This window comes from Emydura macquarii, unplaced genomic scaffold (genome assembly GCF_026122565.2).
Source record: "Emydura macquarii macquarii isolate MOO-44397 ecotype Brisbane River unplaced genomic scaffold, CSIRO-AGI_Emac_v2 contig_1790, whole genome shotgun sequence".
NCBI lineage: Eukaryota > Metazoa > Chordata > Testudines > Chelidae > Emydura > Emydura macquarii.
Genome location: NW_027131927.1, coordinates 28,283,607 through 28,311,530, shown reverse-complemented (window position 1 = coordinate 28,311,530; position 27,924 = coordinate 28,283,607). Strand labels below are relative to the sequence as shown.

The window sequence follows — 27,924 nt, the reverse complement described above, 5'->3', positions numbered from 1 at the left end:
TTCAGCACATAAGTGGATGGAAAAACTTCTGTTGACTTCATTGGGCACTGCATTGGGCCCTTAAAATTAATATGGAAAAACTGATTTTTCTTATAAACAAAACTCTTAAGTGATTAATTCAACTTTCAGTAAAAGCACCAACTCAGTACAATTCACAACCTTCGGTCCCTATCCTACAACTAACTCAGTGGGGGTGCAGCGGTGCACTCACACAGAGCTTGTTGTAGGACTGGGGTCTTGGATTCTATCCAGTTCTCCATGTGAGCATCAAAATGTGTTTGAAAGCTATTCCGCTGATCGCCTTAAGATCAGAATCAGCATAATATTAAACCAAAAACAGTGTTTTAAAAAAGATATTAAGATACAACAAATAACTAGAGCACATCACAAAAACTGACTTTTTCAGAAAAAAATCAATGATATTTTCAGGTTATTTTTCTCCTTTTTTTCCCTCTTCCCCAACCACTGCCCCCAGGGAGGGAGTAGAATAAAAAGTGATGATGGAGAGAGAAAGAAAAAAACCCAAAGATAAATATATTTAAAAATATTTTGAAAAAATAAAAAATGTTAAAAGGTCCATTTAGAACCCTGGAAAATAACAAATTAAAATTTTAAACACAATTAATTGTTTTTCCATTTTTCAGTATGTTTCAGAAATAACTAAAGCAAACACCTAAGTGACAGCAGCATTTTGTGGCAAAGCTTTGATTTAAATAGAGATATTGTCATGCTTATATCTAACAGTCTACTGTCTGCACACCGTAAGGTTTACTTTGTATGACTTAAAGATAATCTAGAACAGTGTTTCTCAAATAGTGTTCCACGGAACTGCGGGGTTCTGCGGGACAATTCCGCAAAAAAGCGGAATCGCACCGCCGAAATAAACCTAAATCGCGCGCCCCCGAACAGCTGTCAGCCAGCTGCCGATCAGCTGCTATCGTACCGCTGAACAGCTGATGCGGCCGCTCATCAGCTGTTAGCACGCCTCTGAACAGCTGATCGCGGCACCGAAAACGGCTCAGATAGCCCGCTGCCTTCACCGTGCCACCGAAAAGGGGTAGATAGTTTGGACTTTTCGGCGGAGGGTCTGGCATGGCTGGGCAAGGGTTCCGAGAAGGAAATATAATTGAGAAACACTGATCTAGAACGAGAGCTTGAGACTTTTAACAGAAGGACTTGCTGTTTCAGAAGGCAGCACAAACATACCATGCCTGCCCAAAGACTATCAAGAGAGGAAATAAGCATTAGATAAACATCTAGTATATTTTAGGCAACAATAGCAAGGATCATGAAATCCAAATGCAAATGACAAAATAAAGCATGTGGCTTTCAGAAAACAAAGTGAAGTACAAGGTTACTGTTGCAAACTAATCGCAATAAGCCTTACAAAGTTTCCTTGCTGCCAATTTGTCTGTCTGAAAATTGAACTCAATCACTGCTATTTAAAAATCAACTTCCCCCAATTTTTCTGTTCACTGCATTTTTCAGAAGAAATCAAGCATTTCACTACTAGGTCAACATGTCATTTTGGTAAGAGACTAATTCCTTTAGGGCACTTCATCACACAACCCAAAACCGAATTTTGCTGTATTTTGCTCCAATAACTCCACTTTAGTGGATAATATGGCAATGCACATTTTATAGAATCACACCCTAAAATGAAATGAAACCACATTATTTTAATTCCAGTTTTAATGTGGCCAAGATTTGTATACCTGTCAGGAACGGGAGGCACCGAAGGTATGGATTCCACAGGTTGAACTGCAAAGGGTGGCTCCACTGATGCAATTGTGAGCAAGTGTGGCTCAGAAGTCTGCGTAGCTACTGTGTGCTTATCACATAGAAAATTTTCTTTACCAGCTTCATTTGTCAATAAGCTTGCTATACTTGGAGCACTCAACTCTGCAGATAGAGTTATTTGCCTGGTTGAGATTAATTTGACAAGATATAAATTATTATGAGGCCAGATATGCAGAAGTATTGCAACTGAATTCTTTATTTAATAAAGAGAAAAACAATAGCTATTATCTATTTCTAACAAGGATTTTTATTTGTGACAAGGTGCTCCTGGTAAAAGGCAGCACAACATAGGGACTCTTATCTTTCAGATTAACAAAAAATTCAGCAAGAAAAATATAAATAGTCACAAACTGCTTCTTCAGGACAGTAGCTTTTTTCAGGGTAAACTTTGACAGCTTACAAACAGCCTCATTCAACAATAAAAGCAATGTATGCACAGTTTTGGGTTTTTTTTAAATTGTGATTCCTGCAATATATGATACACTTGAAACAGAATATGTGACATAAGAAACACTACCTAGTGTGAGTAGATGTCACTTTAGTCACTGTGGCTACTTGGCTATTGATGTTTAAAACCTGAACAGCAGCAGGTGGGTGAGGTGCACACCTAGGTAATGATTCCAAAGGATTGTCAAACAAGAGTTTTCTAAGGTAAAAGAAAGCAGAGATGTAAGTAGTACACTAATCAGAGAAAATAAGTATAAAAAAAAAATCACAGTATCACAGTGTACAGCCTCCAATGAAAATAATTACTTTGGTTATGTGATAAAGGAACTATAGTAAGTTAACAGAAAAAGATACACATCTTCTAAGTCTTTGGGAATCAGAAGTCTCCCATCGCCCCTCTGTTTACACACGTCTTCCCATTTAAACAAAGTTTAGTAAATTTAGAAATTTTGATCCCATTTTAGATTTTGGAGGAGGGGTGGGGGGGCGGGGGGGGGGGGGGGAAGGTGGGCACTTCATAGAATTTTTTCCTCTTGTTTTTAAATTAACCAAAGAGATGGCTGAACTGAAAATATAGAAAACAATACTTTGGCAGACCCCCCTCCACCTCATTTTTTTTTTTTAAACCAGCCCTAATGACAGAGGGATTTTGCCCTTTCCAATTATTTTCTGAAGCAGCCCTTGAATTCAGTGCCTACAGTCCCATTGATTTCACTGGGCTCTGTATCAGGCCCTAAATGCAGAAAAATAGTTTGACATTACATGAGCTTGTTCTCCTTTGGGCAATTTTTCAATCATGTTTGGATTTACACTCATTTCTGGTAGAAATATAATATGTCATTCTTTTTTCTTCTTTGGTGGCTAGAAAAGGGAAGTAATTATTTTAACACTTGCTGGAGCACCCAATGAAAACCTGAAGATTACCAATACTGGCTGCCTCTTAATCAGCAAGAGCACCAAGATTTGACTATTCATATTTAATGCCATATATTAAGAGGATAATATGCAAATTTGTGATACAGTGAGAATACCTAATTCAAAATATTTCTTATACCATTTGAAAAGTAAACACTAACAGTCCAAATTAATTACTTTGCACCCCTATTACTTTGGGGTTATGTATTTTCCCTTGTTTTAATGGGAACATTCACACTGACAATTTACACTCACATATTTTTTCTTAAAGCAACCCAAGTATTTTTTTTAATCCACCCCAAAACCACATCTGTGACACTATTAAAACATGGTAACTTTTCACATATGTAACTGAACAACCTAAAGAATCTTGTTGCCACTGACCTGCTTCGTATTAGACCTATTTCCAGATATCTGGGACACCTATTCTTTTCTTTTCCGCATTCTGAAGTTGCCTGGGAAACTATTGCAATAAGCGATCCTTGTAATGATCTTGAATGGGTAATCCATAAAGTAATTTCTAAATTAGTTATAAACACTTCTACATTAGGAAGCATAAGGAATACCCACAAAACAATATTTTTATATGGGGAAATAAAATAGACCAAATAAGACACAGTAGTTCGGTATATTGCCTCATGATAATTTATGCTTTAATTAAAGAAATGAAACTACAAGCATTATACGTTATATTGTGAAATCTGCCATACAGGCAGTAGGGCTGGCATTCATTCAGGAATAAGGTCCAGCTTCTTCACAAGCTGTCACGGCAATCAAACTCTTTCCTCTTCTTGGATTCAGAAGTGGGTGATAGAAGTGACTGATTTCAGCCAAGGAAAGAGCTAGACCACCAGGAAAATGAGCATCTATGCTAGCTTAGTGACAATAAATGCAGGATATAAATGATGAAATCAAGTCTACTGACCTTGGATAGCCTCTTTCGGTATTGTTAAATATATCATGGCTTACATAGCAATTACTCATTAATTTGAGATGGTCATGGTTTTGAAAATAGGCCATTTTTGGAGATCAACTTAAGACATATTCTCAAAGAGTGTCTGAGACAAAGGCCTTTAACTGCTTAATGAAAACAATGAGCTCGATTCAATAGAACACTAAAAGTTGTCAATTATTTTCAAGAGTCTTTACTACTACACACCACAACACATACACACAAATAAGACAATAAAGCAGCTCATATCAAGAATGTGTCAGTGTTCTGGATTGCTTTTCCTTGTAAGTGTGAGGTGATACATGAATATAACATACCAACAAATAGGTACTTTGTTTTGTGTAAGATGGATTTTAAAAAAAAAAAATTTTAAGACTTGTGAGTGCTTAAAGACTAAGATCAGATTTCAGCCTGGCATATGGCATGTTCTAGTCTCTTGAGAACGCATGCCCATGACTCCCCTTAAAAGAAAGAGAGTCATACACAAGTATCAACTACATTAATTTCCCTTCTCTACATTCAGAACACTTGCCCACACTACAAGCTTACTCCATGGATATGCCAAAAACACTTCACCCCTCTGCATTTCTGGAACACACATAGCTATTTTCGCAGTAGTGTACCAAACTGTCTGCTTTGCAATACGCACAAATATTGGGAGTCAGGGGGTTCATCCTAGTACACCATTTCAGAGTTATCATCTATACTGGAATTTCTTCGCAATCAGGCTAATGCAGTAACCTTTAGGTCATTTAGCTCCCTTAGTGGGGATGGATATTAGTTCCCCCTTATTTAAGCACACTTACTGCATGCGGTATTTCAAATAAAGTAGCTGGGGCATCAAAATGACAAATGAATGAATAAAAAAGAAAGTGAGCCATGGCATTACATGTCTTCAGTATGATGACCCAAATGTGCCTGTGCTTAATGACAGGTACAATAGCCATCTCTCTGTTTGTACAACACTTACCGTAACAGGGTGGTGGATCCTAACCAAGGTCTCAGAGCACTACTCTTACTGAAATATTAAACCAAAATGTTTCTAAATGTTATTACTGTTAACCTTTACCATAATCCTCCTCCTCCTCTAACCTCACTAAGATAAAAAAAACCCTGCTACTAATTTACATCAGAGCGGTCACATTGAAACAAGGATTACCCTGCTTTAGAGGAGAGAATGCTAGGAAGTTAACAAGAGGGAAGGACAGTTTTATCTATGCCATCCTAAGAGAAAGCCTTCTTAGCATGCACCAGAAATGAACATGAAAGCTACCCCTAACCTCATCTTGCTATACATCTGGAGATAGTCCAACCTATGAAAGGTATTGATGGACCTTTTAGCTTGATCTAGGGGGGAGATGCTAACAATTCTTTCACTACTTTGTCTAAACCTTTCAAAACAAAAACATCAATTTGAAAGGATAGTTATACTATGATTTTAAAACTTGTGGATGTGTCAGTATACTGCAAATATAGGTAAAAGCAAATGTTTATTTTTATCTTATAGAAGTGCTAAAAAGGGCACCCCACCATATGCTCTAAATGGTCATGACAAATTAAAAACCAAAAAAAAAAAAACCAAAACAAGTGTAGCTACATAACTACCACATTACTAATCCCTTCCCCCCCTTGAACAAATCTTTCCCTCCATATCCATTTTTACGTGTCTGCGGCAAAAAGATGAGCCTTGCAACAAGCCAAAGAGGCAGACAAAGAATGAATACTGCCATTCTCAAGTTCAACAAAAGCCTCATCATATAAAATGCAAGCCACCTGATCAGGGAAAGGAAGGAGGGTCTCTCTTCCCAGAGGCCAGCAAAGGGATTTTAGCCTTCAACAAACATTAAACATCAGGCTGTTATTGTTTAATGAATAGCTGGGATGTGGAAGACAATTTTGTTTTCATAACTGAGTCCTGGATGGGAGCGTCTTCCCATCCCTACATTGGGGTAGTCTGTTCACAATGAATATTGAGGGAATGCGGCTGTGCTTTCCAAATTTGATCTCCTGATATATATATGTCCCGTACCAGAGAAGGCCTCATTTTAAAGTGCCCCAATGAGTAGTCACTACTACAATATAGTAAATGTAGGCATGTTGATAGAATACAAGCTGGGATTTAAAATTTCTTTTGCTGGACACTGATTCATGGCACATACTTCTAAATAGTTCATTGCTATTGAAAGTACAGTATTTGTAATAGTAATCTGCTAAAGTGTTAATAGCTTAGCAGCTCTCAAGATACTATTAATTCAGTGGTGGATGTGGCAATTTCTTAAAATAATTTAATTTTTTTTGCTGCTTTATTCCATGTTTGGTATAAAAGTCTCGACAGTGTCACAAAACATACATTTGTGACCCCTCCCTCTCACCGTTCTGATAGACCATTTGAGTCTGATGCAGCTGCAGCTGTCCTAACCAGCTCCCACTTCCACAGTGAAGTGGAACTTCAATGGTACAACTAAATGGAGATTATCACTCAGTGACTGAGTCACAATGTCTGTGGCTTAAAGGGAATACGGTCATCTGTTCTTCATGACTACTCACATACTGACACCTAATCAGCAATTTCCTTGTGTGGTACTTGGGAGTCACTATGATTTATAGATAGCCTATACCATATTAAGGAAAGGGAGATTATTTGATTGGTCATCTGACATTCTAGTCTTATCTCCTTAAAACTTGGCTGATGCATTTGGACAGGGGAAAACTGGCTGAAACTCAACTCTTCGTGTGGGCAGAGGCAACCCTATCTTCATCCATTATTCAGGGTGTACACTCATCTGTTGCCTGAATGGTTCTCAGTCTAAAGATGTAAATAGATCAATCATTGTTCCTGGATTCTCCAACAGCTGTTAGAGGTGTAAGCATTATCTACTACAGCAGGCCTGGAGGCTGCAAACCTGCTCCAATATTGACCTCAAGACAGTAACATCCGTAGCTTCCCCAGGTAAAAGTCATTGTAATGGACTCTATGTAGTAGTATACTTCAAAACCAGCCACAAGCGTCATTTGGTGCAGAACATAGCTGAGTGGGGTGGGCTGGGCTCTCAGAACACGAGACTATGCTCAAATCTCTGCCATGGCTTCCTCATCCCCTTTAGGCCAATTCATAGGTGTCAATAATGATCTTTAAAGCCCTGACTGATGCAGTAACTGGTTATTGAAAGTCTGCTTTGGAATGGGTAGAAATTGGCTGGGTTATGCTTCTTGTCAGCTCCTAGTGTAAGACTCGTGCTGGGCACAGGGCTCTCATTTGAGGGAGTTCTACCTTTGCAATTTGCTCCATTTAGCCATTTGCTGGAGCCTGAGGTGGTAAATGACAGAGAAGAGACAAAGCCTATTTATTACAATTTAACAACTGTCACACTTTTCTGTGTATTTCATTTATTTTTTGGTTAATTATAATAAATTTGTATTGAAGCTATATCCACTATGAAAGCATAAGGATATGTAGGGATAGTAGTGGAAGCTTAAGAATCATCATTTAGGAGTGGCTTCTGTAATTTATGCATCAAAAACACCAAAAGTATATAAATGTGCTGGCACTAGGAAAATAAACAACATAAATAAAAGGCAGCAACATACTGCCTTCAAAAGTCTTCAGTCACAGCAGAGAACACAAAGAACTTGTTTCTATTTCTTTAAAGAAAGGCTGCCACGGAAAGCATAAAACCCAGAAACACGCTGTTCAGGTGAAATGTCTGACAATGGTAGGTCTATATTTTGAGCAAGTTAATTAATTGAGCAAATTAATACAGAATGGTACATTATATTTAAAAATAAATAGTGCTTATATAGTGCTTTTCGTCAGCTCAGAGCTCCACACTCTCTAATGTACATATTCTCATAGCACCCCGTGAGACAGCGAGATGCAATTATTTCCATTTTTACAGATGAGGAATTGAGACACCACAGGTATGGTCTACACTGCAATTAAAAACCCACGGCTGGCTCAGGCTGTGGGGCTGTAAAATTTCTGTGTAGACATTTGTGCTCGGGTTGGAGCTTGACCCCTGGGACCCCACAAGGGGAAAGGGTCCCAGAGCCTGGGCTCCAGCACAAGCCCAGTAAGCCCAACTCAGGTGACCCAGACCAGCCGTGGCCATGCTGTGGGTTTTTTATTCCAGTGTAAACATACCCAGAGAGGCTAAGAAACTCACCTAAGATCACTCAGGAAGTCTCTGGCAGAACAGGAAACTGAACTCTAGGCTGATGCCTTAACCACTGGATACTCCTTCCACTCCAAAAAGTGGGAAAGGGTAACAGAACAGATCAAAGCACATATCTTAATCACGCTGCACTTACAATGTCTGCTTCCCCCATCAGGACACTGACCTGCTGCTGGTTGGTGATCTAACTACAGTCTGTACACTTAGGGTGAAGACTAATAAAAATTTCCATTCATGTCAGAAAAGCTGTCATGGCAAAGAGGGTGTGGAGGAATCTCAGAATGTTTGCACCCAGTATCCTTCATTAACATATTTTAACGCAGAGCCAATATTATGGCAAAACAAGAATTAAAACAAATAGAGCATAATTTCCACACAACAATGACCATGCATGCAAGCACAAAGTGCTTAATGAACCAATAAAAGTCCCTTGCATAGGTATTACACCTATTTTACATGTGGCTAAACTGAAGCAATAGCTTAAGTGACTTACCCAAGGTTACACTGTGAACAACACCGGAAACCACTGATTTCAGTAAAACATTCAACTACAACATCATGGCATGTATGGTACTGGTGCAGCAGTTAAAGGGACTTATATTAGAGACAGAAGCACAAGTAATGGAAAACCATCTGTTTTATGGCTGCTAACCTTTGTAAACAAATTGTCAAAAAGAGGACATTAGCAAGTCAGTTAATGATTTCTATTACTAAGGGAGGTGAAATCTGCTGTGTTATTGTGAGACCAACCGATTCCATGAGATGAGCGTCCTAACACAGAAGTTATTAAAACTGAAAAGTAATTCTTGTAAAATTCATCCTAAAGTATTTCATAGTAGTTTGTTTTAGAGGTAAACATATCCATCAACTCCCATGTGCATTTTAACAATTAAACAATCACTGACAAAAGCCAGGTCTTTCAAAATAATGAAGCTGAAGAACAGAAACCACATTCCCTGCTGAAATCTAAAACTCATTTGGTTTACCAAGGTCACACCTGATGCCCTAAAGCTTAGCTTTGGAAGAAGACCACGAGAATAAGCAGGATCCAAAGGCAAGAGCCTTCTATAATTAACTCCCTACCACTTGTAACAGAGTAATCCAAATTCTGCATAGAGGCTATGGGTCAAGAGCAGTTATACCTAAGACTATGGGAACTGTGGAATCGTCAAGAAAAAGGACCATTTTGATCATCTTTTATGTCTATCTGTCCACATGATACAGATAACATAATTCAATTGAATAACTTTAGGATAATGTACAAAAAATGAAGGCCTTGTTTGGTGTTTGTTTTCTCTTCCAGATAACTGGTGTTTATTAGCAACAGAGCCACACATCCCCACTACAGTATTAGGTTATGAAATACAATACACCAGTGTAACTTATTCACCTTAAGGAACAATATTTAAAAAAATTTTCATTTTCACTTTATAAACCCAAAGATGACCTCCAAAAAGAGGCTACAGTCTGCCAAGAAAAACATGGTCTAAATAGTGCCAATTGAGGTATCCAAGGTCAGTGACTGGAAGTTTGCCATCTCGTATTTCATCACCACATAGCACAGCATTCCTTTAAGAGCATGCCATAATTTTTCAATATATTTAATATGGTTCTGCCTTGGTGGGAAATATATTTGAATTAACTCTCAACCTGTACATTAACACTTCATTGTTATCAATTATAGCAGGTCATGGGAAGGGTCACTCACTGACAAAGTTGATCTTTCTGAACTGTTTTACTACATACTATGTTATTTCTTATTCTAACTAGTACTCATGAAGTGTTTATGGGCCTGGTCAACATTTTTCTGCTTCTCTTTTCCTACCTGCCATGCTCAGAAAAACTGGTAATGTCCAATTTAAATGGGTGACAATCAAAAACAAAACAAAAAAAGTAGAGGAACAAAGCTAGTATAGATTTTCCTGTTATAATTAGGAAGAGGACTACCGGTAAATGATTTACCTCCCATGGGGTGAAGTTGAGACATGTCCAGAAAGTCTGGGAGAGGGAACACTGACAGGAGAAGACTCTGCTAATGGTGAACTGGCTGAAGTAGATTCTGGTCTGGTGAACAGTTTGCATTTCATTCAAAGGTATCACAAAATCAAAACAACATAAAAAAGATGTTTAATCTACATTTATGTGGCATTATAAAAATGTTAAAACAGTGAACAAAAATATCAGTATCTTGAACAGGAATCAGGGTTAAAGTGAAAGCCAGAGAACTTTTATCTAAGACCTTTCTTGACTTTGGGGAAGACTGAAAAGCATACTACTGCTGTTTGTTCAGTAGCTGGCCAATTATTATATTTACAAAGATGAGACATACATGGTTAATGTCACTGAACAGCCTGACGGAAAATAACTTACAGTAAGTACTAAAAATGAGATTCTCAGAAGTTCCAATGTGGGTTCATCTCATTGTTTTACCCCCGGTTGTGATTTCTTTATTTTAGAAAACTAGTAGGATAAGTTTTGTTTATGCTGCTACCTCTGCCATGTATTTTGGGTGCTACAGCAATTGAGCAGGGTGGGGCTGGACCTTCAAGTATAATTCTTAACATTTTCTCCATATTATGCCACCTGCCCAAATATGACAGAAGTAACTACAAATGTGACATTTAATGCAAGAAAGATCTTCGGTCTGAAGAAAAATGCACATCACATTTCTAACTGCAATGTCATTTTGTGACAAACAGTAAGTAGGAGTTACAGGTGAGTGTGTTAACATACAGTAACACATTTGTCTTCCACAAATTTTGACATATAGCTACCTATCTGAGAATGTATTCTTTATTTTTAGTATCATGCAGATTTCAATATCTTAACAAGTTTCCAGTCTTAAGTGATGTCAGTGTAACTGATTAGCAATGAAAGGAAGCAGACCTCATAGCTGGTAACGGTGTTGATGGAGGTTCTGACGCAGGCATCATCTCGATGGTCTGAGTAGCTACTGAATGTTTGTTTAGAACTAAAGCGGAATTCTGGGCTTCTATTCCATTAGGTAGATCTGCAGACATGCTTTACAGATAATCATCATAAAAGAAAAAAAAATCACATAGATGGTGTGGGAATACATGTGTGGAAATTTAGAATTGACCAGAAGTGGGATCACTATTTCCCGGTGGTTAGGGATTTGCTAATATAAAAATCCAGAAAATCTCTACATTAACCTGCTCAAGATTAACAAAAAGTTGAACAGTAACCAACACAAAAGATTTCATGGATTTGGAAGTAGCATGATTATAAAGATCTATTTTAACTTTAGATTTCAAGCAAATAGACCAACAAAAAACAGTGGCACAAGGAGAGATTGATGGTTTATAAAAATAACAGTGAAAAACATACACCAGGATTCACTCAGCGTTTCATTAATGTCCAAAATTATGTTCCTCAGCATCTAAGAGATCAAGAATATACTTAAAAATCGGAAAATTACTTTATTACTAGATGAGATGTTGTAACCAAACAAAATCACGGCATACACCAATTGAAAGTTTTAGGTGCTATTTATACATTCCACGTCAGTTCCAACTTTCCATGATCACTGTTACTCTCTCAAAAGCAAAATGCATTTTTATCTAGCTAGCCACATTACAGTAACAGTTTTTACAGGGATAGATGAAACTCAAAGTATTTGGAAGTGTGTTTTAAAGCAAGTCCATAAAGCTTGGACATTTATCTGAAGTTTATTCATAACTCTTGAAATTCTTCACCCTTCTTGGATTACATCCCCTTTGCCCAGTACGCCCATTAATTTTAGGCCTATCTCCAATATAGTTGCAGTCAGTTCCTTTTTAAAAAAAAAATAGGTCAGGACACTTAGTATTTTCCCATATCACAGGAACAAAATATATTCTGAGGCCTGATTTGAATCAAGCAGTTAGCTAAATCCAGATCATCATATGGACCAGAGACTGGAAGCTCCTCTGTCTTTTTCAAGGTTAAAGGTATACTTGGAATAAGGTACATTATTCACATTAAAAAATAAAAGCAGTCTAATGTTTCTCCCAACAGTTTTTACTTATTTCAATTTTTTTTAAATTAAGAAATGATGTCATGTTGCAAGTATAACGTCATAAGTGTGGTTGGGGGGTGGGGTGGGAGAGACACCCGGCTATGAACAAATATTGTGACATTCAAGTCTGTGAGCAAAATATCTTCAGATACATTTGATAAGAGAATGACCTCATCGCACATTCAACAGTAGGACTCATTGGTTTGTCAGAGAAGGTGTTGTCCCTTTAAAGGCTGGAAAGTCAGACAGTTACTTGCTACACAGAGGCAGCTCCATACTCGGACAGCAGGCGGATGCTGACCCATTCTCCCACCCCCCTAAGGTGACCAGAAGAGAAGGGGATTATTTATGCCCATGTCCATACAGTAGAGGCCCTCTTTTCTACTTGGACTAGGCTGAGCAGCCCCCATCCTCTGATCCATTGAAGCACTATATGCTAGTCCGTCTTTTGGGGGAAGACGGGGGGATTTGGGAACACATTTTTCACTCACCTCCAGATTGGCCAAGGTGAAGTTTTTTTTCTGCCTTCCCCACAGCAGGGGGGTTGCAAAAAACTAAAAGGGAGTTATATAATAAATCGTGCCATCATAGCTTAAGTGTGGGGCAGATTTTCAGTGCAGGTACTCCATAGGGAATCGATATGGTGATCAGATAAAATGGATTGGGAAAGGAGGTATTCTTTAAAGGAGTGGAAACAGGGGTTGTTGGAGCTCTTATGAGTCAAGCCTCCCTCTCTTACAGCCCATTATCCATCACTTGAGATGAGGTGTGTGGGACGAGGTCCCAGTAGCGGGGGGGCTGGAGAGTGGGGATGGCTGCCAGCAAATCTCCAGGTATATGTACATGACTCGAACTACCTACACTGTACCTACCAAGTACTCCCAGACATTTAGGGATAAAGTTGCAGCCCAATTAAACCATAACCAGTGCCTCCTTTCCTTTTTTTCTTTGTATAGCCGCACAATGAGAGTAACGAGAAGAGGAGCAAACACACTGAAAACATTGCTGCAGAGCATTTAGATGAACAGACTGTGGACTTCTGCTACTCAAGGTGGGTGGAGATCAAACTGATTACAGGAACAGCACACAGGCTCTCACTAAATCTGTTCACACACTGAGCACATAGGTGCTTTAATTTAAATTTAAATTAAATTAAGATGAGGTCTCCTCTGTTGCTACTGTCGACTAACTATGGCAACACTTTTGAACAGATATAGTGGGAGAATGTGAAAATAGGAGTCCAAGACTTTCCTGGCTAGTGAAGGTGGAACAAACAGACTAAATGGAGGCAGGCAGGAAAATAATAGATGGTTTTAAGAAAAACATTAGAAGTCTTTTTAAGAGTTTGGTTGCTAGTTTGCATAGTTGTAATTCTAATGTAGAAAGTCTGAAAAAGCTGTGTTGAATTGCATCATTCAACTCCTTATATTCTCTTAAGCCAAACAAAGTAAAAACAGTACTTTTCATTTTTTGTTCCTGTATAGACTTAATTTTTTTTTTAATAGAAAAGAGAGAATAGACACTTAATACTACACTACTAATATAAGGACAACCACCAGATGGTTCTAATTTAGAACCAATATACAGCATTTTTGCCTATCTAGAAATTTGGTTAACAGCCCGGAATATGTTTTTGCTAAAGTAGCTATTACTTTAATAAAAAGTGTCATCCAAATATTTACACAGTGGCATACCATAACATATTTCCAGGTGGCCAGTGATTTGTAAATCAGGATTTCTGGGAAATTCTTATGCTTTGGGGAATTCTTCTTGAATCTGGATATACTTATCACTGGACAGACTATGAGGATATTTTTTCAACTCATGGGCTTTGTATATTTATTTTCACTCATGCTAAACAAGTCTATGTTTTCGATTATTGCAAAGACATTTTTTCCATTTCTTATTGAGACAACTCAAGAGCTAAATCCTAGCAAGATACCCAAAATGGCAAATTAAACAACAGGAAAATAGTCTCATTTTCTATGAACATTTGCAAAAAGAAATACATATTATAAGGTCAAACATTATCTTCTCTCATAAAGAATGCCTTACACAAGTGCCCATAAACAGTCATCTCATCTAGCTTATTTTTAACTGTATTGGGTATAGTCTGTAATAACCTTCCCTTCCTCCCCTGCATAACAAAATGCTTTAAACCTGCCAAACAACTTCAACACTTCAATATTCCTATTTCTGAACATACACATTCAAATTCAAGCCAATAATTATAGTGTACTGTATGTGCATTGAATAATGTGCTTAGTTTTAGTAAAAATGTGACACACAAACTGAGGTATTTGAAACAGAAGATAAATTATAATTTGCCAGAACTGCCAGAGCAGTTCATTTCCAGTTGACAGATTTTTGTCTGCAGTGAAACTGTTATAGTGAATTATTTTCCCTAAAGGTCATTGCGTAGTTTTAATGTAAACCAAACCAAACAATGACTGGACATAACCGTTTTTATTCTGTCGTTTACTGGATGAAAATTCTTCTGTAGTTTTATTTGTACTTTGATGTCATTCCTTTTATTGTGCACTCTTATTTTTCCACACAAGTGACTGTTAGTGTTAAGACAACTTAGCATTTACCTGGGGTCTCCATTTTCTGTTTGACTCTCCCTAAAGATAAGATGACAAACACAGTGAGCTACAGCACTGCTAAGCTGCAGAGCTTTTATTACTGCAAAGTAATGCTTTTGAAGAGGAAATGCAAAGTTCAGAATATTAGAATGTTTCTAGGACCTAACCTCAGCAATAATTTGTTCAAAGGAAAGGCTCTATTTCAATTAAAACACCCTAGTTGATATACACAAAATTTATACAAAGTGCTATGTAACTTGCACGTAATTCATTTTGCTTCACGATTAACCTTTTAAGTTTCGACTTTTCGTACTTCAATAGGTGTTAAAAGGTAACAATTTGTTTCTCTAAATGAAGGAGTTCTAGGCTCATGTCACATACTTCTATTTGTAACAGCAAGAAACATCAGCCATTTTGTAGCTTGCTGCAGATCGCTTACAAATCAAAAAGTTATAATAGAAAAATTTTACAATGGAATTAGGGAAAACTCCTCTGCATTTACTGTACAAATGCCAGAGGCTCTTAAACAGCTTGATTTGTTTTTATTGTCTCATCTTCTTTCAGATTATAATTATAAGATTATAATACTGGAGATACAGTAGTTCTGTATGAGAGATCTATGCATAGAGTCAAAAGGCCTCAAAGAAAAACCAGACAAAACTAAGTTAAAAGCAGCTTTTATTAAAATACTCTTCAAACGTCAAAAAGTTTAAGTTAATGGGTGTGTCTACTATAATACATTATATTACAGGATAATATGCATTACCATGGTAGGGCACTGAACTGCCTATAAAACACAAAAAACCTTAGGAGTTTCACCCTACAATAAATAATTATCACTGTCTATGACTTCAGCATGCAACATCAAATGAGATTAAGATGAAGCTCTTACATGTACACAGCAATCTTTTGCTCATTTTTTGTATAGTCTTTCCATGGTCTGGATAGGATACCTCTTGAACAGGCTTAGTACTTGTACTGCACTAGGATTTGCAACAGCAGCAAAATCCCTTTTGGTGGGGAAGCCATTTGACTTCTCCCTCTACCATTTTAAAACATTTACAACCCACTGTAAAATATTTCTGCTGAACTTCTATTGAATTTCAAGAAAAGTATCCTGGAGAGTACAACAGTTTCAGTATTCACAGGCCTCTTTTCAAGCAACACTGTATACTGCTCTTTTGCTCAACTTTCTAACAACCTACAAGAACACAAACTCAGCAACACAAATAAATCTTCTTTGTCAAGAAAGAACCTCAATAGCCACCTCCTCTATCCATGTAAAGATTCGGTTACCCAAGTCACTTTGTGTTGATTATGTATGTTTGTTAACTATTCATCAGCAAAAAACATTCATCTCATTCTTTACACATCAGTAGGAAATTGTTAGAAAAGTATAGAAAAAGCTAGAATTTCTTTTTTAAGAAAGCTAATAAAATACTTTTTTATGCGCAAAGCATTTGGAAAAGAGAAAAGGAAGAAAAGGTTTGTGTTTTGTTTTTGCAACTTGGGTAAATCACTGGACATTAAGGACACGTGCTGAGACGTCATGGTGCCAGTCACGTAATTTTGTATATTTTGGGCTAAAGATCTGGATGGGAATCTTTTCCCTGTGAAAAGAAGTGATAGAAGAAACGTAAGAAAGGAAAGAAGTTTGTCTTACAATCCAATTCACACAAACTGAAAACATGCCATCTCCATGCACTACCTTACAGGCCTATATATTTGCTCATCTGTCTTTTAAGGCCTGACCCAATGCTAAATGAAGTCTATAGAAAGACTCCTACTGACTTCATGAGGGGTTAGACTGGGCGTTTAGTCACCACTTTGATTAGCATAACTCTTCAAGAGCAACAAGATAGTTGCTATCTGTTCAGATCTTAGAAAGTTAATCTGATCACCTCTTAAAAGCTAAAAACGCATGGCTACATTAAAGAGAAAACATTAAATTTATCTGTTTGCAAACTACCACCCGACAGAGAACCAACTGTTACATGCACTGAAAGCGCCTACTCCTGCACAAACCTTCATTTGTGTAGTCTTGTATTAAGCGCCTAAATAAAATCCAACCACAGCACACAAAAATCTTGATCTTACATGCGATTCATTTACTAATACATTTATAACACACAATACTAACAAGGAATAACATACAAATTTCTGCAACTTTAACACCAATGCACCAAACTGTAATATTACAATATCAGTTAAAAATAAACCATGCAAAATATTAAATACTCAAAATAGGGATTTCAGTTAAACAACAAATCAACTTACTTTGTTTTCTTTGTAGTCTCATCTTCTGGTTCTTTCACTGCAACGAAATAAGAATTTTTAGATTTCTAAATCATTACTTTGAAACAATGAGTTAGGTTGATCGTCCTCCAAAACAGTGCCAATAAAATCTTTGCATCCCACTATCATGTATTTTGTACATGCTGAAGAGAAATTATTTTACAATTTTTTTTTAAACGTTACTGGTACTATTTTTCCATTTACCTCATCCTGTAATGCCATAAGGCCAAAATTTTAAAGCTATTTAGGTGCTAAAGATGCAGACAGCTGCCTAGAGGGATTTTCAAAAGTGCCTAACTCCTATTTGATTTCAATGGAAGGTAGGTACCTACACTCTTCGGAAAATCCCTCATCTTTAGGCATCTAAATATCTTTACAAATCTGGCCCTTAGTAACAAAAATCTGAACATAACGAAGTTACAGAGTGAGAATAAGGTTCATTAATCATTTTAGAATTACCTATAATTTCATGTTATGTTATGATTTTAACATTTGATATCTTTAGCTCTTCCAAAGCAGAAGCAAGTGCTGTACTGTTCTGCTGGAAAGCTCCTGTTTTCAACAGTAAGAAACTTTCACTTCTAGCGCTGAAGGGTCATAAGGTATCAACAATTAAATCCATTTGTGCTCTAATATGGAATACTGCTCCACTCTGAGCCTCAAGCCAGTGTGATTTTCACCAGAAATTTCCCCATTTGGTGGTGGTGGTATGGGAAGGGTGGGAGGACATTTTCCTGGCAGGTTGATTTGGGAAGGAATAGGGTAGTTGTTTGAAAGGGACCCTGTCAGCCTGGAATTTAGACAGGTCAAAAATTGTTTCAGGCATTCCACCTGCCCATAGTCCCCTCTCTCTTTCGCTGTTTGGATGGTTCACACCAAAAAAAAGGTGTAACTGACTACTGAACGGATTATCCAAGGGAAGAAATGTTACAATTAGATTACATATCTTTACTGGTTATTGTTTCAGCACCTTATGACAAGTTCTACCAGGACAGTCTTATCCTTATCTAATACTGTTCCACCAAACAATTACTCACTGTGTTCAGTACCGGTGATTTGGGCAAGGATCCGAAAAGAACGCGACTGGGTAGTTCCTGTCCTGGGGTGCCAGTCTTCAGTATCTTCAATCAATCGTTTTTTGCTGGCATCACTGTGAGTGGGTGTGTGGTAAAACTCTGTATAGGTATCCACAATGTGCTTCCTTGGTGGACTATTTCAACAAAGAATAGTTGTAAAGGGAAAAATGTGAAATTTCATCAGGAAATCTTAATAATTTAATCAGTGTCACAATGGCATTTAATACTTCACCATGCACCGTCAAGGTCTGTAAAAACAGGTTAAGCATTTGAGTGCAGGATGTGCTTTTGTGAAAGCCACAACATACAAAGTGACATGAGCTCAGCTATCTAAACACAGATTCGAGTCTTTTGTTTGCAAAACAATTCCATAAATTTAGTAATTTAACTCAGATTTACCATGAAACATTTAAAACATTTGTTATTGTCACTATTGTAAAATATGAAATAGCACAAGTCAGTGTTATTACCAAGTAACATAGATTTTTAAACATTTACCGTTTAGGTGGATTTTTCCTTATAATTGAAGGAGTAAGATAAACAGAAGAAACAGTTTTCCAATGTGAACAGGAAAGAAAGAGGAAAAGAAAAAAAAAGTAAGACAAATGAAATGAAAGGTCTGGGTAAGTCAAGTGGTTCTTAAAATACTTTAGTGATAAAGTGCAGTGGAGCCAACTAACAGTGACATTTATATCCTGCTACAAAAAATTGGTTCTGTGGAATGCCCATGATTTTTTGTAGTGCATCTGCAACTAATTCCATATATATCCAGGGGTAAGAAAAAAGTAGTCATAATGTGCTTTCTTTTTATAATGCAATCTCTGAGACATGGTATATTTAATGCTGGTGAAGGGTAATGGGCTGACAGCCCTGGAGAATGATTTCTTCTCCTTGTTCACAGAACAGACAGAGCACTAGCTGAAACAATGCAAGCTTCATCACACTGCCTGTTAGTGTACCTCAGCTCTGCTCTGGAACATCTAGTGCTGCAGCTACAGGGATGAAAAATTACAGCAAATTCCATGCCTCCCAATTGAATCTACCAACCAAGGTGCCAGTTGTGGTGGTGGTTCTTGAGATGTGGACTTCTGCAGCACAGGAAGTATATTAAGGGCTTGTCTATACAGTGGAGTATTGCACTCTATGGGGATATGATTTCTAAAGGCTGATTTATTTTACATACGTCAACCAACAGCCATCTGTTATAGTAACGTCTTGCGTTATCAGTCGGGGCTGGCTTGGAAGTGGGAATCCTAAAGGTGTAGACAGAGTTTTTCAAAGGCACAAAGGCCAGTTAGGTGCCTGACTCCTACTGAAAGTCAGTGTAATTAGGATGCCTACATCTGATATGTATCTTTGAAAGTCTCCCCCATAATGTTCCCTATGCTATTACCATTCCCTGAACCAATAGTCTCCCAGAGAAATTGAGTTTTTGAAACTATACTTGTGGCAAGCACATGGAGATGTTCACCACTTTGGAAAAATAGCAAAGTGGATTGGTACTCTAAGAATCCACTTTTAAAGTAACAGGTTATTTTTGTTTTTACATGCTGTATAGGAGATGTATAATGCCAAACTAACTCCTTAGATATATGGCAAAACCGCAAGCTGTTTGTACCAATGTCAGTGACAGACTAGGACTAAAAATCGCCCTAGCATTTAAAGTATACCGGCCTGGATGCCGCTGGGCCCATGTGGTGAGAGAGGGACGGGGCCGGGAGCAGCCATCGTGCTTCAGCCAGGGCGCTGCTGGGCCCATGTGGTGGGAGAGATGGGGAGAAGGGGTGAGCCTGGGAGGAGGGAGTGGCTGCTGCGCTCAGACAGGCCCAGCTGGAGGGCCTGATGAAAGGCTTCTGCAGCGGGCCAACCGGCCCGCCAGCCCTAGAGTGCATCAACCCTTCTGGCAAGTGCCAGAACTGCCAGATGGCCAGTCTGCCCGTGACCAACGTACATATCAAGAAAGCCAAAAAATAGTGGATAAGAAGGATATTTATTACTAACTTGTCAAAAAAATTAGAGACAGGACTATTGAACAAAGCTCAATTAGTCATTAGCTAAGCTACAGCAGCAAAAAAAGTAGAGAATAATGTGGAAGGCATAACATAAGACAAGATTTAATAAAAAAGATAAGTTATATTAGTGAAGTACTTACAGCTCATCAAGGTTAATGAAGGAGTGAGGGGTATAGTAACAAAAGAGACAATGGAATTTCCAGGATGACAGAGTACAGATAAGAAAGACAGACAAAATGAAGTGAAGCAACAAGAGAAAGTGAATAGAAAGAATTAAACTGGAAAATGAAAGCTTATATATAAAAAGGCGTGAATTTAGCCGCAATATGGAAATGCACAGAAACTAAAATACATGCTAATTAAATGCACATTAATAATTAATACAGCTAAATAGCCTTTCATGTTTGTTGAAAACTAGATCACAAACAAATGTTCTGCCAGGTTTCCCCCTCATTTTCTTTGCTACAGATTAGACTCCTTCCCTTTTTAGAGTTGGAGAATCTTTACGGTAATTATTCAGTGAAGCACAAGATGGTGCCAGAGCCAAAGAAAAAGATAGCTAGACCAGGCAATTCTGCAATTAACTCAGGCTAGCGTTTTGCATTTATTTGAAGGCTGGGGGGTAAGGAGGAAGAGATGTCATTTTAAATCAGAATATAACCATTATTTAATTTAAATACATTCAATCTAATATATCAACAAATGGTATATATGTAATAATGCTGATTTAACAGTGTGATGCCCTTCAACCCCCAAACTAAACACTTCTCTAAAATGTAGTTAAACCCCACTCCAGCAGCAAGTTATATTACCAAATAGCATTAGGTATATAGGAAGAGCATAAAAAAACCGTAACAGTACATGCATGAACACCTCATAAATATTTTGTGAAATAAAAGAATGCTGCAATATTTAATATGATGAAAAACAAACAAAATCACACCATGTTCAGCGTAAACCAAAACAATTTACTTTAAAATGTGGTTATTTGGAAAGATTAAGCTGTATTGCAAAATATTAATTTTGCAAACAATAAACAAACATGCTGGTTATTTCAACAACATAAGCCACCATAATTCAACTCCAGTGCTGTTGATACTAACTTTGTCACTGTTGTTACCTGCAAAGGAAAAAGTATTTAAAGCATTATCTCAATGATTTCCTCTCCCTATAATTCAGAGAATCTTCCAGCTTCAAGTTCTGGAAAAGCCTTGTACCTTCTAGGTTCAAGCTGGAATTTGTCAGAAACCTATAAGAAAAAGTTTCAGCCCAACCCACTTGGGAACTGAGTAAGAATTGGAAGTAGTCTTTCCTGTTTTAAGCAGCAGGCACATTCTCATGCGTGAGTTGGCAAGAAGGTCTTTGTAAAAGCAAAATTGCATACAGCCACATGAAGCAAAGGAGCCCCTCTCCCTTTAAGCCATTGCTAAGAAACAGAAAATAGACCTCTCTTCCCAATCCTACGGTGGAAGCAAAGCAAATCAAGAAGCAGACTATTTGGTAAGACTGCAGTTTTGATGTTTAGTAAGGTTTTCACGAAGGTTAAGTGTCATATTTTGAATCACACCAATCAAACCACACCAATATTTCCAGAAGGGGAAACAGAGAGAGGTGCTAAGAAATAAGGCTGTCTGTGAATGCCTACATAATAAAATGATTTATCAGCATCATCCAGAAGAAGCGAGTTCCAGTTCTTGATGCATGTAAGGTTGTGTGAGTGAGTGACTTATTTGGTTTGACCCAAAAAGAAATTTTTGACTAATCAAAAAATTGAAAAGAATGGTTTTAGGTCAAACAAAATGTTTCGTTTGACCCAAAACAAAAAGTCTCATTTTGATTTTGAGATTTTTAAAGAAAAATAATTTAAGGAAAGAAAATTTCTTAAATTTAAAGAAAACTAGAGATTTCTGGGATTTTTTGAAATTTAAGGGACACACTAAAAAAACTGAAACAATTGGGTTTAATAGACACAAGTTTGCAAAATATTTCGGTTGATGAAAAAAGATTTTTTGCTGAAAAAATTGTTTTGGCCAAAAAACAGCTCAAGCAGTTGTGTTGCCAGGTTAGTTCAATGAACTATAGTTTGTAATTGTGGCAGTGTTTTACATACCGTTGAAATGGGGGGAAGCAATCAGTTCCTCATCTGTAGGTGTATCAATTCACCCAACCACAACTGGACTGCTAAGAGTTAAAAATCTGAACTCCTCTTGCTTGCCCTTCTCCCAAATTTTAATATTCTATCGTCTGTTTTTTAATACACACCCCAGAGTAATATACGGTTTCAAAAATCTGCTATACAATAAGAAAATACCTACAAGACTTCACGTAGCCAGCTCTGCTTTTAATTAAGAACAAGAAATTGAATTTTTAAAAATGGGACAACTTGTCTGATTTAAACATAATGGGCTAGATTCAGCTCTCATTTACACCTCTGTAAAAATCCAAAATTGATCCCTTCACTTCAGTGGAATAACACCTGATTTACATGGGTTACAGTGAGAGCAGAATGTTTCTGTAAGTATATTATACTCTCCAGTTATAACAGGGGGGGAAAAAAATCACTGGCTTGCAACTATCCCCAAAATACACTACATATAGAGTATGATGTGCTACTGGATAGGAAAGCCTTTTGTAAAGGGACTAAATCACTCTAGTCTAAATGTATATGTAAAAAAACAGTGTAATCCCAGCATTTCTTCATCATTACACCTCTTTTATGTGTGAGCAAATTCTTCTTGTATTAATAAGAGTTTGATCAACATTTGAAACTAAACTATTTTGAGTACAGCAAAGTCCAACAAGTCTAGAACTGCCTGACAATGCTGTACATGTACAAGATGCAGCACTTACATTTGTATTGTTATAAAACAGAATTACTGAACATGTGTATCGGAAAGGATTTAATTTCAGATGTTCCCATTACTTCAAACTTGCATCCTTCTGCTATTTCAAAAATTACCCAACACTTTTGGGTTAAGCAAGGAACAACTTTATTTGTTAATTAGCATGGTGACTAGGCAAGCTGAGAGTATGGTTCACTAACAGATGTTGATTTTATATGTTTTTGTCATTTTCACTTTAAGGCTTTCAGATTTTTACAGGGGTGTTTAATCAAGTTGTAGTCCAAGTATACTAGTCTGTCACCCTTAATATAATAAAGTATACTTTCACAACCTTACTAAAACTTTTCCAAGTTCCTATACTAGAACTTTCTGCTCAGATTGGTAAGAAGACAGGGATTTCTTCACGCATCTGTTGACATTTTCTTCATATAGTATTCTTCTGTCATTAAATCTATCATGATGCATTTATGCTGCTGAAGCAGCCATCCTATCTTGACTGCTGAAGTGCTAATTCCAAGCCTGCAGCACTACTTCCCTGCAGGAGAGCTGATTTTGTTATCAGTCTGTGCGTTTTTCTTCAGTGCTAATTACTGTACCTGAAAGCCAGTTCCCTGTATTCTATTTCCAAAAGCATCCTTTCTATGGATGGCTCACCAAAGCACATTTAAAAGTCTCCTAAATATGGAATGAGTATTTAGGACCTCCTGCTTTTTCCCTTTTTAAAGCTATGTGGAATCATGCCATCATCTGTTTGAAAGAGTCCTAAAAATTGCCATGACAACAGTGCGATATAAAAGGCATAAGGCCTGTATTATATGAATGAACATGTGGAAGAGATCAGTTTGAAATATAAAGGGAATATATATATATAATTAGTTCAATTATTTTTTCTTAAAGTGGAGTAATTGAAACCATAATACTATATTTTAGTTCAGATACAGATGTTTATCTCTTTGTAAGATACTGCTCACGTTCAGCACCTAATTCAAGATGTACCAGAAGAGCTTTGCATCATTACTAAATTTTTCTTACTGCTCTTCTGATGACCTCTGAACAAAAATGGAACAACAATGATAGTAGCTACCTTGGAAGTCTCTGGTAATGATGCAAAGCACTTCTTGAACTTCACAAGTTACGTTTTTAAGTTTGCAAGAAAGCAAGAGTAATATGGCCAAAATAAGTAAAATACATTAAAACAAGTGTTTCTCTAAAATATAGCTCTATGGGCTTGATTTAAAAATTTTCTGAGCATCAGCCATGCCAAAAACTATCCACTAAGTGTCTTTAAAACATTAAATATCGGCAGACATATTACTGTTTTAACTTTCAAAATGTCTAGAGTGTATGCCTTTTTGACAATTCTGAAATGCTAAAAATATTCTAGCACTTGCATTTTAGTGCTGGCTTTTTAGATTAGACGGACACACTTCAGTGTAGCTGAACTTTCCAGAAAAGTGGCATTAGTCCCACTGAGAAACTAGATTCAGTTCAAATTTTATCTTCTCCCCATATCAACATTCGAATTTCCTGTATGTAGAAAACAGAACAGTTCTATATTTTGCCTTATTTCCCAACCTCCAGATGAAATGCTGTAACTTGCACTATGTGGCCATCTATTGCCAAGTTTATTCTTCCTTAGCGTCCTATTCCTGGCTTTCCCCAATTCTAGATGACCCTTCTTGACAAATTGCCTTGCATATTTTGAGTGCCTGCTGCTTTCTTTACCATGCTGGGACTTTAAAATATACTACTGAGCTTGCTATAAAGTTCAAAACGCATCAAATAAATTATTACAATGGCCTTTTCAAAAAAATCTCACATGCTTCAACCCTATAACAGACTATATTGCAGACACAAAATGCTTTTAAAAGATCCTCTAATAAATGAGCTCTCTTTAGATCTAAAAACTGCCCTTTCATATTTACCTTTTTCACCAAGTTGTTCAGTGAAAAGAACCCAACTCTTACAAGATGCGTTTTATCCCCTTAAACACAGCCCAGTAAATTGTCCAGATGAAAAGTCCCTCACAGCAAATCAAGTGCCCTGAAGCCACCTACCCATTTTGCTGTTTACTGTCAACCTGGCTCTCTTTGAATCCTCTTCTTTGCCCCTCTGCCACTTCCTGGGCATTGTCGTTGGAATAGGTGTTCAGGGTTGTATTGTATGTGTTGGGCTGCCATGGGATATTAACTGCAGTTTTAGCAGCATTCAGTGCAGGTGAACGCTGGTCAGTATTGGATTTGGCATTAGCATGCAGTCCAGATGCAGTGAATGGGGGAGGAGTGACAGTGGCCAGTGATGGAGGGGAAGCACATGATGGAACAGTCACATGGGCTGGGGTGAAGGCAGATGTCGGTGACGGAATGGAAGTGATTTTTGAGGAAGAGACAGCTCCAAATGGCCTTGGTGTCTTATTGTAGGCCACGTTCACTGTGGAAGTAACTTTGGGTGCAACAGCAGATGCAATGGGCACAGGCTTAACTACTTCTTTAGGTTCTCCCTATATAAAATAAACACAAAAACAGAAACACACGAAGCACGCCAACCACATGCAAAATCCTGAGTAGACATTTTCATTGAAAACAGAGAAGATCCCTTTGTTTCAAACCAAGACAGATGTTATTTTTTTAAAATTTTACTGATACTGTATTGGCAAAAAATTGATATAGGACACATGCATAAGTGAAGGATCCTAACATACACAACAAACTTAGAAACCCTAGATACTAGTTTCTCTTATCTCATCCAAGATTTCCATGCCTCAATCAGATTTAAAGATTAAACAAAATGACTCACTCAGATGTAAAGGCCACCGGATTATTCACAATGGAATAAATTTGCTTAATAAATCCGTTGTTTTTTTAAAAAATTCAAATTCCATCTCAAACCAAATTCAACACACACACACACAAATATATATATAACATTACATTTTATATTGTATGTAGCAATTTGCTGCTGTGTCAAAGGATATGGGGTACATGAAGTAGTATTTCAAGGGGCACAGAAGCAGCCGGCAAACAGCTGAAGAGGAACAAGGCACACACTATGAAGTCTATCATTTCCTTTCTGGTTTTGGTGATGTGTGTTTCAGAGATGGAACAGAATTCCTCAACCACTTTTAGGATCTGAGTGGTGCAGACAGTTATGATGCCTCTGTTCTATAAGGATTTCCTACCTGCCGCCATCTGCTTAAAATGTTGGAAAAAGAATATGCACCTGATGTTCTGCAAGGGATCCTAAAGTTTAGGATACAGTGTTGCCTAAAAGTATTTTCCAAAAGTGGGTGAATTCTGAAGAGCAATGTTCTCCACTACTGTGAAGAATGCTTAAGAACTCTACATGTTCTCAAGTTAGGCTCTTTTCAAGAGCACAGAAGGGTTAGAATAGCCTCTATTTTGGAAGAAATTACAGTGGTTTCTCCCTTCAGGATGGGGCGATGTTGCCATAAAGGCTGCCCCTAATGTAAGAAAAAATGGTTAGAAAATAGGCGTTTGGGGATGAAAAATCTGGAAGGTAATATATTCCTTTGTGGCTTTTAATGGTTAATCATTGTACACGTCTCCTTTTTTTTTTTTTTTTTTAAAAGAAGACCAATACACTAACAGAAGTAGTGTGGTTTCTTGGAGTACAAGATCTTTTCATAACATAGGAAAACTCAGCATGTTGTGCTTAAAAAAACAGGTTGACTACTAGTGTGTATCAAGAACAGGGTTTGAAGGAAGTAAAGAAACTAATGGAACACATTACACCTCTGGGTAGAAATAATTAAAAAAAAAAAAACATACCTTTTGTACAGGCACAGGATCAGGTTTTGGTGCAGAATGCACTCTGAAATAGAAAAAGCACACAAATTTAAAAATACATGTACTTCATTGATACATTATTGAAATTTTCTACTTGTTACAGTATATTTATCTATCTCCTTCCCCATTTAATGTGGGTGAACTTTCACTATGCTTAATTATTTTCTACAGAGAAAGTGAGATTATTGGATTTGAATCTACAGTATTGCAGCTAACATATGGCAAAAATAGACAAACTGGATTCTCTTATTCCAAAATAATATTTAGGGCACAGCCCACCAAAACAAAACAGCCAACCCTGTATAAGAATGCAAGAAACTACACAAATTTCAATTACTTTTCCTTCAGATTGATTACTAACTGGCAGCCATGACAACTGTATTGGACAGAAACTTCACAGGCTGCTGCACAAACAACTTTTACATTACTTCAGTATACATATAATAAAGGACCCATGTCTCCACTTAAGGCTTTAGGTTTTTAAACAAGAACAAGTAACTAAAATACAGAAGTAATTTTGATCTTTATTTAAGTTTTAGCTTAACTACAATCTCTTATGAGCCATAAACTCAACAGTTTGCTTATTGTTTTCCTTTCGCTTTATATGAAGTTACTTTATTTAACTCAACTGTACCAGACAGACTGTATTTTACCACAGCACTATCCTTAGAGCAGTGTTAAAGCACAATGATTCTTTTCATTACTAAAAAAGGCAGTTCTGCTTTTGAAGGATTATAGCCAAATGAAGTTGTTATTGATACTTCATGTGTACTTTCAGGTTTTCAAAGGTAAGTTTAATGCAACTCCAAGTCCTTTATGAAAGCAACAAAAATTCTTCCAGACAGATGTAAATGACAGCGGGGAAAAGGGAAGGGGTAGTAATGGACACAATGAACAATATCCAAACTTTCTGATACTGAAGGCTGCACTGGCAACATGCAGGAGTGTGAGGATCTCACCTAAATTGTGTGGGTGTGTTTATGTTAAAAAAATAAAATAAATG

General features: G+C 37.2%; 1 protein-coding gene across 24 annotated transcripts in view; it reads right to left on the bottom strand.

Moving 5' to 3' along the window:
* The window catches only part of PDLIM5 (PDZ and LIM domain 5), a 175,898-nt gene that overhangs the window by 64,734 nt on the left and 83,240 nt on the right, over nucleotides 1-27,924 (bottom strand). For 3 of the 24 annotated variants that reach the window (XM_067557193.1, XM_067557192.1, XM_067557191.1), the window contains 11 exons: nucleotides 26,904-26,946; nucleotides 25,173-25,615; nucleotides 18,759-18,776; nucleotides 18,222-18,394; nucleotides 17,167-17,203; nucleotides 14,899-14,928; nucleotides 11,173-11,307; nucleotides 10,249-10,350; nucleotides 3,547-3,654; nucleotides 2,318-2,446; nucleotides 1,716-1,922 (listed from right to left, as the gene is read on the bottom strand). In XM_067557193.1, the coding sequence (XP_067413294.1) occupies nucleotides 1,716-1,922; nucleotides 2,318-2,446; nucleotides 3,547-3,654; nucleotides 10,249-10,350; nucleotides 11,173-11,307; nucleotides 14,899-14,928; nucleotides 17,167-17,203; nucleotides 18,222-18,394; nucleotides 18,759-18,776; nucleotides 25,173-25,615; nucleotides 26,904-26,946 (1,425 nt within the window). Of the gene's footprint in view, nucleotides 1-1,715; nucleotides 1,923-2,317; nucleotides 2,447-3,546; nucleotides 3,655-10,248; nucleotides 10,351-11,172; nucleotides 11,308-14,898; nucleotides 14,929-15,550; nucleotides 16,500-17,166; nucleotides 17,204-18,221; nucleotides 18,395-18,758; nucleotides 18,777-21,375; nucleotides 21,393-25,172; nucleotides 25,616-26,903; nucleotides 26,947-27,924 lie in introns of those variants that run through there. The other 21 variants (XM_067557197.1, XM_067557204.1, XM_067557201.1 and 18 more) reach the window with 20 other exon arrangements.